Below are 19,272 nucleotides of genomic sequence, written 5' to 3'. Positions count from 1 at the left end.
GTGTATGATAGGAACTGCATAGGCAGTGCCCTGGAGGAGGCCATGAGCTGTTTTTCCGAGATGCAGAGGCAGACAGAGGAGAAGTTTCACGTGTGGATGGAAAAGCTAACTCACCTTGACACTGGCGAAGAGAACAAGCAGCTATGGAACCCAGGGAACTTAAAATGCAACTAGTTGGCCAAAGAATTTCCCCTCTCACCCAGTCAGGTGCTTACATGCAGATGCCTGATTTCCAAGAACTACCACAGCAGCCCTTTGGTTCTTGTGTGACTTGTCGAAATGTTGACAGTACAGTAGAATTCCCAGAGACTTACAACAGTTTTCCATTTAACTTTGCCAAAAATGGGAATATTACAGAACAACCTTTGAATCTGTCACAAAGTCAATTGTGTTTACTATCTGGATTTTGGCTTGTGTAAGAAGGAATATGGTTTTGCCTATTATAAGTTTCTTTTGATGGTGTAAAAATTATAATAGTAAACAGTTTCTTTTAAAAATTAGATATTTAAAACAGAGTTGGATAAATTTTAGCTTGTGTTTCGTTACATATGGTTGGAACATGGAACCATATTTAGATGATAATAGGAGCGATCCTCATCTTTATGCTTTTTTCATGCCAAAAATATAAATAAGATATAAGATAGGGAATGTTAAGTGAATCCAAATAGGTAAGTGATTAATTCCTTGAGAATCTCTTAGCATTTATTCTCTACAAACACTGTTGACTCCCTTCTGTTTCCAAAGGAGAGAATCATGTAATTAATCCCACTCTGAAGATCACAAATGATGAATGTACTGCATGAACATTTTTATATCATTCTAACGTATGTCATTTAATGAATGCATTTGTTGTTAGTCTTTAATGAATTATAACTTTCAATAACATTTGTATGCAGGAAGAATGAATTAACTTTTGAGGAAATGTATACTCTACCTACTATGTAAGATATTGTAGAGAAAGCAGAATAGAACGGAGTTTGAGTATATGCATGAGAATTTTTCATTGCAACATAGATGAATTTTTATCTTGAGCATTAACTTAAAGCTCAGTGCCTGAGGCAGTAACCTGGCAGACATCATTCAGTGAAATTGTCTGGTACCCTGATGTAAAGGGTACTTCTAGAGGAAACAGATGAAGTTGTCACTCTATTAAGCATGTGTATTGAATGGGTTTTTAAGTTACTAGTGACTAAGTGTATTAGCTAATGTACTACCAATTTAATTTTGTTTTTTATCCCCGGAGAGAAAATAAACAGCCCTTTGGCATGTTAAAGGGCCCATAGAGTATGTCAAAGGGGGGAAGATATCACAGGATTGAAAGTCTTGCAACATGATAGCTGTTTCTGTGTGCAGCCTGGGATTGGGAAATATTGGTATTTTATCTTTTCTGGGTTGGTAAGAGTATTGTGAGAAACCGCTGAATTAGGATGAAATTTTTTAGTAGGAATATGTAACTTTGCTAACACTTTTTTTGTTTAAAATTTTGCTTTATACTGGATTTACTTACAATAAAAATTTATTAGTCTTTCCCTTCAAATTTATAACTTGTAACTTCTCAATATGAAAAAGGTTAATTATTTTAATATTTAATGAAGTTGCAACTTTGGGAAAACTAATTCTCTGTTTTATAAGAGGAAGGATGGGTAGTTTATATAACAGTGAAGACCTTTATTTTAATAATTTATCAGTAACTTTACTCAGAAAATTGTCAGTACATTTTCTATTTTGTTCTTTATCCAAATATTTGCAGCTTCTAAATTAACTGTAATAGAACGAGTCAGCTTTTTTTCTTTTCTAGTTTTTATTATTTGAAAAATAAACTGTGTGATTTTTTTTTTTTTTCTTTTTAGAAACTGATGGATGAGAATTGGGAGTTAACTTTGGGGGAGGCTTGTTAATGTGCTCCGTTCTCTCTGAAGAATGTATGGTAGGAATTGGTGAAAAAGACTAGAAGTCTCTTCTCTATTGTGTAATGACTTGTCAGATTTCCTAAACTTGATATTTGACAAATAGGGGTAAGGTTTGAACACCAGTACAACTTGCAATAAATTTCTTAACATCAGTTAAGCTCTTACATAACGTTAGTATGAATTTTCACCATAAACTATATAGGAGTTTATTATAACTGATGTATTTTTCTTTGAAATGATAGTGCAACATTTGTAAATGACTTAAGCCAGTATTTTTCTTTTTTTTAGATTAAGTTTTATATCAACAGGAAGAACATACTGGTTTGGGATGACTGACTAGATTTTAACTAATCTGTAATCTTTGCTTGAATTTGAGATATTTTCAGGGAAGTTTGTTCTGTCTTCAGTTTCTTACTGAGATCACAGATTTTTCTAGACATGGACTTTTAGGCATAAAAAAATGTTAATTTAGGGCTCCTGGGTGGCTCAGTCGTTAAGCATCTGCCTTCGGCTCAGGTCATGATCCCAGGGTCCTGGGATCAAGGCCCACATCGGGCTCCCTGCTCAGCGGGAAGCCTGCTTCTCCCTCTCCCACTCCCCCTGCTTGTGTTCCCTCTCTCGCTGTGTCTTTCTCTGTCAAATAAATAAAATCTTCAAAAACAAAGTTAATTTAGGGGGGTGCCTAGCTGGCTCTGTTGGTAGAGCATGCAACTTTTGATCTCAGAGTCACGAGTTCAAACCCCACATTGGGCATGGAGCCTACTTAAATAAAAAAGTTAATTTCAGCATGTTAACGTGACTACTTTTCTATGCATATATAAACTGCTTTAAGCACTTAGCAGGTTTCTTTTTTGTTTCATGATTTAATATTTGATATATTAAGCATGTACTGTTTTTTATTTTTAAAATAGAAAATATGAATTCATCTTTTAAGAATAACACAAATTATTCCTAGTATTGATTGGATATATTCTAGTTTTTGTTATTAGATAATTGAGCAAAAAGTCTACAGATACATTTTTTGCATTTAAGAGAAAAAATGACAAAATTTCAATGAAATTGAATTACCAGACATAAGTTTTAATAATTGATATTCTAGGTAGGAATGACATTTAGGATATTTGGGAAGGTGTTAAACAATAATTTTGGCAAGTCTTTCTACATAATTTTGGATAAAGAGGTGAAAGAGGTTTTGGTAGAAAGAAAAGGACCACCAAAATATATTGATTTCATTCATAGAATATATTCCAACATATTAAAATTTATTCTAATTTTTTTTTTTTAAAGATTTTTATTTATTTATTTGAAAGAGAGAGAATGAGAGAGAGAGCACGTGAGAGAGGGGAGGGTCAAAGGGAGAAGCAGACTCCCTGCCGAGCAGGAAGCCCGATGTGGGACTCGATCCAGGGACTCCAGGATCATGACCTGAGCCGAAGGCAGTCGCTTAACCAACTGAGCCACCCAGGCGCCCTAAAATTTATTCTAAAGTAAAATTGGACACTTTGTGGTTTGGAGTGTTTAACCTGAAGAATAATTTTGTAGCAGAAACATACATGCAAATTTTATCCTGATTTTCAGTTTCTCACAGTGCCTTGAAAATGTGTTGCTGTCTTAGGGAATATTGTTTTGAAAAACAGTAAGTTTTTATATGAGTTGTGCTTTAAAATGATTACACCTTGTCCAGATTGCACAATTTAAAAATTTCTCTTTCAAAAAAGTTTGTCTTTATATTATGTATATTTAAAGAAGTATCAAGTATTGAAGTAGTTTTAATACTTATTTTTATATGACTGCTGTTGTGGATTAGTGAATTCTCCTTTAGTGAGGCAAAGTCTGTATCCCTGAGATTATACCCCCTCATGGGGGGATTATGTTCCAAGACCCACGTGGATGCCTGAAACCACGGACAGTACCGAACTCTACATATACTGTTTTTTCCTATACAAACATACCTGTGGTAAAGTTTAATTTATAAACTAGGCACAGTACGAGATTAACAACAATAATAAAATAGAACAGTTACAACAATATATTGTAATAAAAGTTATGTGATTGTAGTCTCAAAATCTCTCATAGTACTCACCCTTCTTGTGATGATGTGAGGTGATAAAATGGGTACGTGATGAGAGGAAGTGAGGTGAATGACACAAGCGCTGTGACATAGTGTTAGGCTACTGTTGACCTTCTGACCATTTGTCAGAAGGAGGATCATCTGCTTCCAGACTGCTGTTGACTGATGTAACTGAGACCATGGAAGTGAAACCACGGCTAAAGGGGACTGTTGTACTTAAAAGGACTACAGCTAAGAAGTGGGAATGACTTTTGGATCATGTGTGGCGTTTTAATGTAGGTATTGTTTTAGAAGTGCCTAGTGGTCTTCCCTAATTTCTCTTGAATTCCCTTAATTTTCCTAGAATTTTACAAAGGGTAAAAAATGTATCCTATTTGGACCTTTTTGTAGTATATAAAGGGCTAATGCTGAGAAGAAACTTCTTTCAACCTAAAACATTAATCTAGACATGGTTGAAATGCTTTTTATTTAAGAATAAAGTCCCATATTTGAGCATGTCATTTCTCTAATATGTACATATGGAATTAGGTGATGATTTTTAAAAAGGGGCATTATCCCCTCACTAAAGGTAAATGTGCTTTCGGGTACTCTGTCAACAGACTACTTCCTGCCTAAGTTGTACTAACTCAGTGTTCTAAAACATTAGATTTTTAATAATTTTAAGAGCATTTAAACAGCAGATTAGAATGATCTGGTTATTCGAGCCACTTGTTAGATAATAACTCTCTTAATTGTATTGATGTGTATTTTGTGCACATTATTAAAAATGAGTGAAATAAAAGCCCAAATAAAATTTTAATTTAGAACACAACACAGTGAAATTAAAATCTTAAGATTTAATGTTTTGCATGAAGTGTTATTTTAACTTAGAAGTAAAGGAGTCTGTCATTTTGGGACTGCAAAAGAAAAAGCCTGTTTTCTTATTACCAAGTAAGAGGAATGAGCCTCATCTCAAGGATGTGTGTGTCTGCGCGTGCGTGTGTACACATGTGCCCATTCAGAATTCTGAAATAATTTCTGTATTTTTATTAACGTTTTATTAACGTTGTTGGAGACAGATAACTATGTAATAGTCTTACAGGGATTTTAATGGATTCACATCATTAACATCCATTCATTGCTTCCTACATGTATGTAAGAAAAAGAGTTGCCCACATATAAGCCTAGTTAGGGTGATTAAATTGGAGAAAATTACTTTATGGATTTTCTTTTTCTGGCGAGTAAAGGTTTTTGATCTCTTGTTTATTTCACTAGCAGACTGAGTAAAAAAATAATTTTGCTTCATTGCTTTTGTCATTCTCTACTGTTACAGATTTAACAGCAGAGATCCAGATCTCTGGGTCTAGGTATATCTCAATTTACCTAAGATTTATTACTTAAAATTTGTATGCAAGTCAGAATATTAGAAATGAAATAATTATAAATGTATTAAATCTGCTTGTTAATAAAAGAGATGCTGTAGTGAATCTTTTTGTTGAGCAAATAAAGCACCCAAGTTGATACTACTGATAATTTTCATTTTTAATGTATAGCTGAATTTGCCTAATGGTACAGCTACATGGAAGTCATAGGAAAGATGGCAAATAGGTTTCTTGCTGTCATTTGTTTAGAATAACAGATTATAGGCAAGCTGTTTTAAAGATGGTGACCTTTTAAAGTAGTTGTACCTGTTACGTTTTATTTAATTTATATTGATTTCCCTCTCTCCTGTTTGAATTATTTAAATGATACAGTGATGGTGACAATGAAAAAGATTTTGTGGAATGTCACATTTAGAAAATACAGCATCAAAACCGTTTCAGCAAATTTATTAAACTTGAAATTTTTTTACTGTTCAGTAAAAATTGTTCTTGAAGAAAAATTCATCTCAAAATCCTTTCTAAGAATGGCATGTGTCCATAATCATTGTACAGTAAGAAACTTGTCTTCTTAATTTGACTAGAACAAATTATACACAACATGAATAACTTCTGAGTTTCTATACTTCTCATTTTTTTCTTGATTTTTGTTTTTAATTTCTCTGACTTTTAGGAAAGTTAGTGGGGATCGAAAACAAACTACTAGTTTACTAGCATTGAATAAATCTTACCTTATATTAAATTTACCACAACATAAAATAGAAGACATCCTAAAAAGTGAAGGAATAATAATCTATAAGGAAGTATATTCTTTGGTAATGAAATCTTACAACTTTAAGATTTGGGGAGAATGTTATCAAATAACTGATTTTATTTTATTGCATTTTCTTTATATCTTTTACCTAACTGCATTTGAAGTGTAATAACTAATCTAGATAAATAAAAGTTTTAAAAAAGAAATGTTTCTTGTTACTCTCTTGAGGACAGCATTGGTTATATTAGTGATTCTCTACCAGTTAATTCACATTAGGTGTTTGGGATTCAAGAAGCTTGCTTTTCCATAATGAAATGATGGTATTAGTTTGTAGTTAGAATAATTAATAATAGGTTTTACATGATTTTTTTTTAAAGATTTTATTTATTTATTTGACAGAGACACAGCGAGAGAGGGAACACAAGCAGAGGGAGTGGGAGAGGGAGAAGCAGGCTTCCCGTGGAGCAGGGAGCCCAGTGTGGGGCTCAATCTCAGGACCCTGGGATCATGACTTGAGCCAAAGGCAGATGCTTAATGACTGAGCCACCCAGGCGCCCCTACATGATGTTTTTGAGATAATTTTCAGGTTTTTTTGTAATTGGTGTATTGAGAAAGGTAATAACAAATACCAATGTTAATACAAAAGTTGAGATTCTTTTCCTTTATATGTCCTAGTAAGTTATCCTCTTAAAAATTGAGGAATATTTGGAAAATAGCAGAATTTAGACTACAAGGAGTAATCAGAAAGGAATGGAGGTATCTTTAGGAGGGAGCATAGGCATGGAGATGTGGCTAAAATCATACCTAATTTTAATGTCCTTCCTGTATGTAGTACAGCTATTTTAGTTCTCTATAGATTTGAATACTAAAGCAGTAGGTTGTGAGTTTGTTTCTGAAAAAGGAAGAAAAACTGAAAGATGGTGACCTCTTCAGGTGCCCTGTTTTCTATATTTTTAGGGGTTTTTTTTGAACATCCAGATATATATTACCCAAGTTACCTCATGAATAACCTCCCAATTTTCCCAGCTTTATAGTTAGTGATGAAATGTTAAAATAAAAATTTTCTTTCTTGTGATCAACTTTCTAACAACTCTGATAATCTTAAATATTTGCGTTTACCTCTTTGATCTTGTCAAAATTAACTCTTAATCAGTATCATAGGTAACTTTTCTGGGTGGACAAAATGACCTGTCGTTTACCAGTATGATATAAGGATAGATGTAATGCTTAAAACTTTATTCCCACCTTGCAAACTTTATAATCTCAAAAATTTGAATAATTGAGATGAGTATAATGGAAAAAGTACAAAATAGACATTGATTCAGTTTTATTTTGAAAATGACTTAATGCCAGGTGCCTGGCTGGCTCCATTGGTGGAACATGCTACTCTTGATCTTGGGGTTGTGAGTTCGAGCCCCACTTTGGGTGTAGAGATTACTTAAAAAAACAAGTACAAATTTAATTAAAAAATAGAAATGACTTACTGCCTAAACATAAATTTTCAGTGCATATTGCGCATTTCATTTCCATTTAGCCCTGTTTTCTCAGACATTTTTCTTTTCACCGAAATAGCTTTTGGTATTATTCTGCAGAAAATATACACACACAGTTTTTGGTATTTAAAGCTGTTTTTCTAGAGATGGCACTTTTCTATATAGGTTTTTGTTTTCTTCTGGTAGATGTAATTATTCGTCTTTTCCAAGAGCTGCTTTGAAAACGACTGCTTTCTGTTTCTTCAAATTGTTCTTTGTGTGTGTATATATACATACACACACTTTGATGGTAATAAAAATATAGCATAAGTATTCTCACGTATTTTTTCTCATTTGCAAATATAAATTTTCACTTTGGTAAGTATTTTGGTATGTAATGAAAAAGGCTTTTTTCTTGAGTAGCTTCTGCTAACATGCAAATTTCCTTCTTGAGGTTTGCCCTTTCCCTCGATTCCTCATAAGCACACCCTTATTCCCCCACACCTCATTCTCTCACCTGGCCACTAAACACACATACTCTCCCTTCTTAGACCCCTTGGGTAGGTAATTTCTAAGAACCCTTCTTTCAGGTGTAACTGTTTTTGAATCTATCTGGTTTGAGGTCAAGTGTGATTTCCATCACTGTCTTAATGTTGTAGGTAATGGCACTGGGCCTAGGCCCTCTAATGACTGTGGCAGTAGAGCTTGTATGGGATCATTTGGCAGTAACAAGATAGATTTTTCCTCTCCTCATGAGGGGTTCAGGAGATTGGCTGTAATAGGGACAACAGAAGGAATTTTCTCTGGGCTTTACTGTATATTACTATAGTCATAGGAATGGGAGTTGAAGGGGCAAAGCATCTGTTGGGCCATTGCCCCACTTTTCCTTGGGCCTAAGACTTGACCAATAGAGAAAGAGAAGTGGCATTTCTAGGATGTCTGGGATACAAGAGGAGTTCCTGTCTCCTAGATCTAATCAGACTTCATACTGGGAGACTGACAACCCTTGTTTTAGTGGGAGGGCTCTATAGGCAAGGATGGTGCAAAATATGAAATAATCCAAAAATGTTCTCTATTTGTCTTTGAAACACTTTTATATAAATACACCCAAACTGATATGACACTTAAGACAAAAATAAAAGTACAAAAGCCCCATTTGTGGTGATCTCAGTAATCCTAGCAGAGCATTTACTTCACAAGTTGGGTTAATCTTTTGACCAGTATGAGGCACCAATCCAGACAGTGATGTTTTCTCAAAGCTGCTTGCTTGCAGGCTCTGTAGGGCAGAATTTGCATGTAAAGAAAAGCAGCCAAATAATAAAGTAGGGCAGGTGCTAATTATAATGGAAGGATGGGGCAGTGGACCAGTATTGTGCTGTTATGTCATCTTTAACTCTTGCCATAACCTTGTGAAGAAACAGTCTTACAGCTAAGTAGTAGTAGGCAGGACTTTTAACCTATTATGTTTGCTGCCAAAGATCTATGTGTTTCCTATGCTGCTGTCAGTTGCCTGTATATTCCCAGTTCCCTCAACACTGAACAACTGTAATGTAATTGATTCTGCTTCCACCTAAGTAGGACTTAAATCTTTCATCTGTAAAACAAGAATGGTTAATTATGTATTACCTTACATAATTTTAAAATTCTGTGCTTTTGGTTATCAAATTTGAAAAGGGGTTTGTCAGGGATAAACATAGTAAAGGATGTTGGTTTTGTTCTGCCTCCTTATTTTTGATTCAGATTCTTTCAATGAGGTTTAAAAGAACGTATTTTTTAAAAAGAACATATTTGATTGAGAAAACGAATTCATAAAATTAAACACACGATGACAACAGTACAGAAGGTTTAAGGTCCATAAAAGTGTAAACTTCACTATATCAGGTGTATATGATGACAGACACATCTGTATTTTATTATTTGCAAAGTTAAAACAGTGTTTATAGGCTAGGAGGTCAGTGAGAGGGTCCAAACCTATTTCTAGCATAAAATGGACTAATTGATGTTCTTAAGGCAGTGGATTGCTTGACTTTTAATTTTTCTTGCCTTATAATCATAACGACCAGTAAAAATTTCAAGATATTTCAATCAGGAGGAGAAACAGCACTTTGATTAACCACAGACGAAATAGTTATTAGCTAATTGTGTTAAATATACCTTTTTGAGATATGCTTTTAATGATTATAGAAGAACTAGTAAGTTCATTATTATAAATTTGTGTTTTAAGATTGTGACAGACTTCAAGGTTAGCAGATGGGAGATTGTGCAGTTTGGCTAATCCTTAAATATTGTAACATGGGATGTGCTTACATTAATGATTAAATTTTAAATTGGAAATGTTTCCATGTATAACTACTTAAAGGGACTATTTTGGTGTTTTTGAAAGTGAAAATCTTAGTAGCATTGCATTTGTTTTAGCAGCGTAGAGGAATAATCAAGTTGGGAGGGAGGACAGTATCTCCATCTTTATTCCATCCTGTAATGAATTGTTAGAGTCAAACTGGAAGCATAGTTGTTGCTTCTGTTATTAATGTGTTGAATTTTCCTAGCTCCTCCTCAGTGGCTTTTTCCGCCCCCTTTCTTTTATTTATTTTATTTATTTATTTGACAGACACAGCGAGAAAGGGAACACAAGCAGGAGGAGTGGGAGGGGGAGAAGCAGGCCTCTGCTGAGTAGGGAGCCCGATGCGGGGCTCGATCCCAGGAGCCCAGGAGCCCGGGATTATGACCCAAGCCGAAGGCAGATGCCCAACGATTGAGCCACCCAGGCGCCCCCCCCTTTCTTTTAAAAGGCAGATAAAATTACTACAGGATCTTACCTGTCTCTTAATTCTGCTATGTGGCAAGAATCACTTTTAAAAGAATATCACAAATTATCACCATCAGTTAGCTAATACTTAGTGGTTAAAGTCCATGCCCCGATGATGAATGCTTTAAACATACCTTATTTAACCTTGGTTTGCTAATGATAAGTGTAAGATGACCTTAGAATACAAGATTCTTTTTTTTTTTTTTTAAAGATTTTATTCATTTATTTGACAGAGAGACAAGTACGCAGAGGCAGGCAGAGGGAGAGGGAGAAGCAGGCTCCCCGCTGGGCAGGGAGCCGGATGTGGGGCTCGATCCCAGGACCCCGGGATCATGACCTGAGCTGAAGGCAGCGGCTTAACCGACTGAGCCACCCAGGCGCTCAAGAACACAAGATTCTTAATTGTGGTTTCTTGTTGGAAGAAAGATAAAAAGGCAGCCATTCCTTTATTAAAGTTTGAATAGTATTGTCATTGTTTTGGATACACTGGAACTGAGAAATGACACTGATGATAATTTAACTTTTAAGTGTAATTAAAATATGAAAATATTACTGTCTTTGTTTATGATGAATACTAAATTTAAGCTAAGCTATAAGGTGTGCTGTTTGGAAATAATGGAAGATACAAGAATGAAGCCAGATAACAAGTTTATGCTTGTATTTCCTACTGATGAAGACTTTCAGACAAGTTATTGCCATGGGTAGGTGATGTTAACTCTGCATGTACATATACAACTATACTCTTTGCATGACTCTACATGTAGGAGTGGTACAATTTTGACTTGACTGTTGACCTGATGCCTCAATTTGGTGGTTGGGGCGGGGGGATGTGTGAGCAAGAGGTTGTGAATGGTACTAGTGGTATAAATTTTAAAATAAATTACTAATTTATTGTAAAAGCAACACTTAACTAAAGCCCTTTTAAAAATAGAACATTTGGTCAAATAGTCAATATTGTACTTGACCCTCATATCTTCTGCACCCAAGTATTTGGACATCACACAGTATCTTGATTCCATAATAATCATTTTGAACTCTGACGAGAACTCCATAAATGATAGAGCTTTCTTTTCCTTTTTAGAAAAGAAAAAAATCAAACATGAACCAATTTTTGCTATTTGAGCTAAAATCCATTACCAACTGGTACTGAGGCCACACTATTGAATTTTATGAACTTGATTTACCCTTTTGGGAGAATTGGAAATTATTTTTAAGTAGTCAACTGAAATTGTCATGATCGTCAGAATTTCATATTGTGACATGTCTGTTCTTTATACAGTGGCTCTTAACAACTCATTTGCTTTTATTTGGTCATTTTTATTTTAAAAATGTTGCTACATAAACCTGTGATTTGAGAACTTTGCTTTAAGGGATAAATACCCCAAATGTGTTCCATCTTTTGTTCAGTGACAATTTACACAATGGATGTTTGTATTAAAACTAATCCTTCATTGTGTTCTATTTTAATGATTCATTGGCATATGTATTCATAGTCAAAGAGTTTCATAAAATAGGCGTGTTTAATGTTAAACAGTCTTGATCTTAAAAAATCTTTATGGAAATACATAATTTGCCTGCACCTCATAAATAGCTGTTGGGGAGAAACTGCATTCTTTTATTTCTGCTTTATTCTAAAATGGAGATAGTAGTAAGGGATGTGTTTCATAATTGAATGAAAACTGTATTTTTGCTTTTTGCTGTTGCATTAGAAAAAGGGTAGCATTAGCATTTTAAAGCATGTATCTGTTCTACAAGCATGAATATTGAGTTATTTTAGCATGAATCACTGCAGTTTAATTACTCTGGAGCTCTGCTGCCTTTTTCAGTTAGTTAGGATGATTTGGAGGTAGAAGGGATCTCTTATTTTCCAGTAAGGACTTCAATGTCTTCCTCTAAAATAACCCATAAGGTTGCATATCGTTGCCTTGGAGCATGAGCTGGTTGTTTTTCTCAGGGAAAAGAAAATTTCTCCCTAACAAGACATCCAAAGCAAAATCCTGTAGGTGGATTTTGTGAGTATTTTCTTTTTTGTAGAACGTTGTAAAGTATATAACATCCCTGATATTTGTAAAGGGCTTTACTGGACATAGTCAAGTAGAACTCTTAGTGTTAGCCTTAGTTCTTTAGAATAGGAAAATACGTATTTGATTTTCTTCTCTGAATCTATTAGTGACTTTTTAAGTATTAGCTATTAAGAGAAAGAACTAGACTCATTCTCTTAAAAACTATAAAATGAGTTTTAATAGTTTGCCTCGGTTTTTTTCCTTTAAAAAATCAGTTTTACTCTGTGGAGTCTTCCCCTTTTTCATAATCTTTTGCTTTTTAGAAATATGGCAAGAACTCAGTGTAACTTTGTTCAGTATACTGTTGTCCTCCGTTCTTCATAATTATGCTCCTTTTCTACTTTTCAAATGTGTCCCTCATCTTTATAAGCTTGAGTTATCTTTTCCACTTTCACATCATGTACAAAATATTAGGTATATAAAGTGCAGCTTTTCTGACCAGATAGAATAATAAGATAAAGGCAACTGGCATTTGGAGGGCTCTTAGTTACAGAAGTATTTTTCACCCCATAAGTTAGATACAAGTATACATTTTCTTTCCTCCCTAGATGGACCTCCAGTTGTAGCTTATTATGATATGTCTGACACCAGCTCTGACCCAGAAGTGGTAAATGTGGACAATTTATTGGCGGCTGCAGTAGTTCAAGAGCACAGTAATTCTGTAGGAGGCCAGGACACAGGAGCTACCTGGAGGACCAGCGGGCTTCTAGAGGAGCTGAATGCGGAGGCAGGTTGGTCTCCCTCCCCTCCCCCCTCTCATGGTGTACTGTGCATGTGTCCCAGCAGCTGTTCTCCTTGTAGTGACCCTGCCAATGAGAGCAGGCCAACTAGACATCTGGCATTAGATGACTGTGACTATCCAGGGTGCCATTTGTAACTGAAAAGGAGATGTGGGTAGCATGTCGTTCATCTTTCCTAATGTGAAGGAAGCAAAAATGAGAAATAATGGTAGGCATAGGTAGATTCCAGTAGACCTATTTCTTGGGTTAAAAATACTTCACATACGTTAAAAACCATCCAGATGGCCTTAATACTCCTCCCCGCTCCTCTTCTCCAGGGGCTTCCCTCACTTAATCTGTACTGCGACCTTACTTTGCAGTGTGGGGAGGGAGCTTATTAAACTGGCCCCTGGGGGCTGCTCCTGTGCGGGGCTGCACTGTTTCTTCTGCTTCTCGGTGTGCCTGTCCCTGTCACTTCCTCTACGGTAGCTCTCAGGTTGTCTCTTCCAACCCTTTTCATTCAGTTTCTGCTTCTGGTATCTCAGGAAAATCTCTCTCCCTGTCTTGCATAATTTATCTGGGCTCTGTGATGATTCTGAAGAGTGATATTTATTCACTAAAAAAAAAAAAAACCATTGCATTGCTTTTGAAAACATTGCCCAGTGCCTCCAAGTCTCCTTAATTGTGTTCCTCAACACTTTTTCAACATTCTTTCTCATTTAAACCTTTTTCTTAAAGCACTAGTACTTAAGTTTGAAAAGAGAGGGGGAGGGGATTGAGAGACTGCTTTTAGTGTGTATTTTCCTACTTTAGTGTTACAGAAGGATTATAGCTTCTTAGTTAAATTATAAATTGCATTGGCTTTTATGAGCTACTCTTATAATTTAATCACTACCTAAAATATGTTTATGGGTTTTACAAAAATAATAATAGGTTTAGAACATATATATATATATATAGAAATTGCTAGGAAATAAAAAAGGAGACAGCGCTCCACAGATCATTGCCCTTAATTCTTCCTTCCATAATCTGATTGGAACAAAATAAAAATCTCTTATTTGTTGAGTTTCTGCTTAATTTATTATAGCTAATTTTGGAACAGGACCTGACTTTAGCTTTAAATATGTTTTGACTGCTAACTGCCTGTTTGACCTTGGACAAAGTGTCCTCTGGACTTCAGTTTTTGTATGTATAAATACTTGCTTTGCCCAACAAGGATCTTTTAAGGATTTATTAATATGTATAAGTACTTTAAAAAATTAAGCAGTAATATTTTATATCAAAGGAGAGTAGTTTGACCACATTTTGTTCAATATATATTTCTAAGTTATATGACTTGTTCTATACACTGGATAGTTTATCTTCATTTTTCTTCTGTTGACCAGTGATCCATTCTACTTCACTTTTATTTCCCTGTTTCTTAGTCTTGCTGTTAAATGTAGATCACTGTATAGTAAAGTCTTGGGGAAAACATGAATGATTACTTTTTGTTTTGCTTTTCATGTAGAGAATTTTAATATTCGTTTGAGCCATATGGAATTGTTAATATTTGACTTTTTGACCTGTAACAAACCCAGCAGTTTCACACAATTCAACCTAATAGTGCAAAGATGTGGGCTTTAAAGTATCCTTAAAGTTACCAGTATCGGGGATAGCATCACATTTTTTTTTTCTTTCAGATTTTATTTATTTATTTGACAGAGAGAGACACAGCGAGAGAGGGAACACAAGCAGGGGGAGTGGGAAAGGGAGAAGCAGGCTTCCCGCCGAGCAGGGAGCCTGATGCGGGACTCGATCCCAGGACCCTGGGATCATGACCTGAGCCGAAGGCAGACGCTTATTGACTGAGCCACCCAGGCACCCCGATAGCATCACATTTTCAGATTCAAGTAATTGTTAGCTTGATTGTTTAAAACATCACTAGCCTTTGTGTACTTGATTCTATTTTTGATTGTTTTTTTTGAATTTCAGTCACAAATTTTTAAAGAATATATCACTCAGATACCTTCTTAAGAGCCACCATTCTTAAGAAATGAAACATTACAAAAATATGTAAGGGAAACACCCACAGCTTCAACTCTGTTCCCTTTCCTTTTCCCTCTCCATTCCAAAGCTGTCTTGAATTTGGTATATTTGATGTTTGGTATTCCGTGTGTTTCTTTATATTTTTACTGCATTTATTATGTATCTGTAAACAAGCATGTTTTAATACTAATTGATATTATATTGAACGTAATGATTTGTAACTTGCTTTTTTCAACATTTTGTGTTTTGTTCTTGTTGATAAGTGTAGCTCTAGTTCATTCATTTTTCACTGCTGTTTAGTATTCACTGTATGAATATATCATAGTTGACCTACCCATTGTCTTTATTGGGCATTTAGGATGTTATTCCAAATGATGCTACCATTAACATTTCTTGTACATGTCTCTTGGTACACGTATGTGATTAGTTTCTTTAGGATATAATATATAGAGAACATACGCATGTATTGGGCCACACATATTGTGTGTAGATTTTTGTATATCATCACTGTTCAACAGATCCTCACCACATTTTCTTATGAAGCCATATATTGGCTCAAAGTCTTTTTTTCTAAATCTGACAATGCAGGTAGTGAGTGATAAAACTTAATAATACACTCTGGTCTTGATATAATTGTCTTAGTGGGAACCCATCTCGCAAATTTTGAATATACTTACAGTGCCACAACAAAATGTTAACAGAATTCATGCTTGTTTGCCAGTTTATAGTTTTGAGATTTGAATTCTAGCATCAATGAGATGGTCATTCTTATGGTTTGAATTTTTTTTTTAGGATTGTATTTATTTCAGAGGGAGAGAAAGACAGGGAGGGAGGGAGGGAAGGAAAGAGAGAATGAGTGGGGGAAGCGGCAGAGGGAGAGGGAGAAGCAGGCTCCCCACTGAGCAGGGAGTCTGATGCATTTGGATCAGGAGCTGAAAGATGTTTAACTGACTGAGCCACCCAAGTGCCCCCCCCTTTATTTATTTATTTATTTATTTATTTATTTGACAGGGAGACACAGCGAGAGAGGGAACACAAGCAGGGGGAGTGGGAGAGGGAGAAGCAGGCTTCCTGCCGAGCAGGGAGCCCAATACGGGGCTCGATCCCAGGACCCTGGGATCATGACCTGAGCTAAAGGCAGACGCTTAACGCCTGAGCCACCCAGGCGCCCCTCTTCAGTTTTAGTTTTAACCAAGGAAAATAATTGAAATCAGAAAGCCACTGGTCAAAAAAAGACCTAAACTTTCCATTTCAGCTGTTGTCATGTGTTTCCTTCTCCTTTCCTGATGCTAGAATTGAACAGTGTAGTGTAGGTAGCAGCCTGCTGCCAACAAACATCCTGGTTTGAACCAGCAGCCGCTTACATACTGTGTGAACTCAGGTAAATTACATAAAGCCTCAATTTTTCTTCTCTGCAAACCGGGATAAAACTAGTATCCATCCCAAAAAGGTTATTGTTCCCATTAGGTGAAATGATGTCTCTACTATACTTAGTGCAGAATACAGCACAAGGTAGGACCTCAGGAGTGCTGGCCAGCATTATGTAGCGTATGTATGCTGAAGTAGGCTGAGTAAGGAAGTGATTAATGGACCTAATCAGTGAATTTCTAATTTACTGTTCTGTCCCGGAGTGAGTTGCTCTGGCCACAGGAATTTCCTATACTTAGCTTGAGCATAAAAATTACCTAGGGTACTTCTAAAAATTCAGAATCCTAAATTTCTCCCTGAGGATTCTGTAAGTAGATCTGGTATGGGGTCTGGAAAATCTGTTTCTAGTAATCACTCCCAGGTAACTCTTGTGTTGGACATGTTGAGGAAATGGTATCAGTAAATAGGAATATGGCTTAATTTTTACTTATTGCTAGTAGTAGCTCACTGTACATGTAAAAGTAGATAAGGCTAAAACAAGCAGAAATCTGAAGTACTCTTGGTATGGAAGGCTTATAAAAGTTTATTTAGAGTGAACTCCCCCCCGTAAATTAAAACTTTTACAGAAATGATACGTTTTTTCCATCAGCCTTCTTGTCAAGAAGGTGGCCCATGAGCATGTTCCCATCCTTAAAATAGGGATGATGATCTTGATTTGTCCAGAACACTAGTTATAGTGCAGAGAAACAAATCTTGGGTTTCCTGTTCTTAGCCTAGGGCTTTTTATAATCAGACCAGAATGGCCATGTTTCTATTAATAGCACTTTGAAGTCAGTGTATCAGTCTTGTGAAGGAGATCACATTTGGTCGGGTTTCGCTTGTTTTTACCTGGTTCTTACGAGCTCTAAGATTTTAGTTCTCTGACTTCTTTTGCCCTACTTTTTAAAGTTGTTTTCCACATTCTTACTGAAAAATGCAAGGTAATAATTCACTTTTCAAGCTAAACGAATGATGACTTGAGATACTAACCTTTTTTATACCTAACGTGTCGCTGTCCTCCTGTCCTTTAATGTGCTGCAGATCGGCTTTGGACTAGTTCTTACCCAGCAGATTTGTGATTTAAAAAGTAGCTACATTATTTCTTTTGAAGACAGAAAGAAAATGTTTGCCATGATAATTTAGTTACGATTTTATGCTGTTTTCTTTCTGATTTGTGCGTTGAAAAGGTCTTTAGTGGGAGGACAAAAACTTAGAATTTCTCATAGAGTGAAAGAAGTTATCTTTCCAAAGAGCTGCACAGAGACAGCCAACTGCCCCCATAGTTAAATAAGTCCTCTGATTTATTTTCAGTTTAATATATGGTAATTGTGGTATTTACACTTTTTCTACAGGGCTTATTCTTGTCCTGCAACAGGAAAGATTATTGCCACTGACCGTATTCGAGAACCCCAGAGCATCTTTGAGGCTCCGTTTTGTGTATGTTTTAGCCATTGCTCTGTCACTGGATTCCTGTGAGGTCATGGGTTGGAGGGTTGACAGTGGAGGATGGCCCAAAGGCCAGAGAATGTGAAGCTGTGCACAGGAGCTCCCAAAGGAATGTATGACATACTGAAGAGGGTTACGTTGAGAGAAAAGGACTAATTGCCCTGGCTCTGAAATAGACCGAAGAGGGGGTATATTTCTGGCTCTTGGAGAAAGCCTTGGTGTCTCTTGTAGAGCATGGTGTCCCATAAACTTGGTGGGGTCACAGCTGACTTGTTATCTGAGTGGCACATTTTATCTAATGGCTCTGACAAGAGATGTGGCAAAACTCTCACAATCATTAGTCTAGAGTTAACATTCACCAGGAAATTTGTATTTAGCCCCCATCACTTAACCTCAGTGTCCCTTATTTCATTTTATACTGATTTTTAGACTAAAGAGTAAAAATACTGGCCACAGGAGCCGACCCTGATTTTAAGTGATCAGTTTTAGAACATCACACAAGTTCTGTAATTGCCAGCAGGGTGGGATTACAATTTTTATGGCCCAAATCATGCTAACAAAATGGTTTGAATTGATGTAATAATGTGAAAGTGGTATGTAAAATACTAGTTTCTGGATCCATATTGATGAATAAAGTTAGAAGAATCTTAAATATTGACGGTAGTTACCTTTTCTTAAGATACTATAGTAGAATTGTGAGTAAAAGCATAGTAATTTTTCATTTCTTCCCCTTTATTTTATTATTTTTTTGTTCTTCCCCTTTCTTTAAACAAAGGAAGGCAAAGAGATATTTCCAGATCTGAAGTGAGGCTTTATAGGTGATAGGGTCAGGATGAGGGGCCTAATCAGTAAAGATTGATTATTCAGAAATATTGGTGACTGAGACAGAACATTTCATAAGTTGGAATTATAAATTAGAACTGCAGGCTACCCTCAGATAAAAAAATTAATTAAGAAAATTAGAACTCTGGAGTTAGAACTGGGCACAGAGATACTAAGAACTAATTGTGTCATATTCTTGTCATGTTTTCTTAATTACTGTTGAAAAGATTTGAGTAATCAAGGAGGAGTAGTTTAGTTATAGCAACTATGATTCCTATAATCTGCCTTTTTAGTTTGGTTTAATTCAGTTATCTTGTTTATTTTTAGGATGGTAAGGGCTGAGCCCCTTGCTGTGAGTCTAACCACAGGGAGTTTAAGTGCCTCTTGAGCCTTGGCTCCTTAGAGAGTAGGCATGGAGA

General features: G+C 35.8%; 1 protein-coding gene across 5 annotated transcripts in view; it reads left to right on the top strand.

Moving 5' to 3' along the window:
* Positions 1–19,272, top strand: part of ARK2N (arkadia (RNF111) N-terminal like PKA signaling regulator 2N) — a 93,329-nt gene that overhangs the window by 47,361 nt on the left and 26,696 nt on the right. For 4 of the 5 annotated variants that reach the window (XM_064577651.1, XM_064577652.1, XM_045886777.3 and 1 more), the window contains one exon: positions 12,983–13,165. The exons of the other annotated variant lie outside the window; for it this stretch is intronic. In XM_064577651.1, coding sequence (XP_064433721.1) covers positions 12,983–13,165 — 183 coding nt within the window. The remainder of the gene's footprint in view (positions 1–12,982; positions 13,166–19,272) is intronic. 5 annotated transcript variants of the gene reach the window in all.

The sequence above is a fragment of the Mirounga angustirostris genome, unplaced genomic scaffold (assembly GCF_029215605.1).
Source record: "Mirounga angustirostris isolate CCGP_5_RB_7025 unplaced genomic scaffold, mMirAng1.0.hap1 SCAF_14, whole genome shotgun sequence".
Taxonomy (NCBI): Eukaryota; Metazoa; Chordata; class Mammalia; order Carnivora; family Phocidae; genus Mirounga; species Mirounga angustirostris.
The sequence above is the reverse complement of the archived record's forward strand: the minus strand, read 5'-3'. Positions and strand labels throughout refer to the sequence as shown.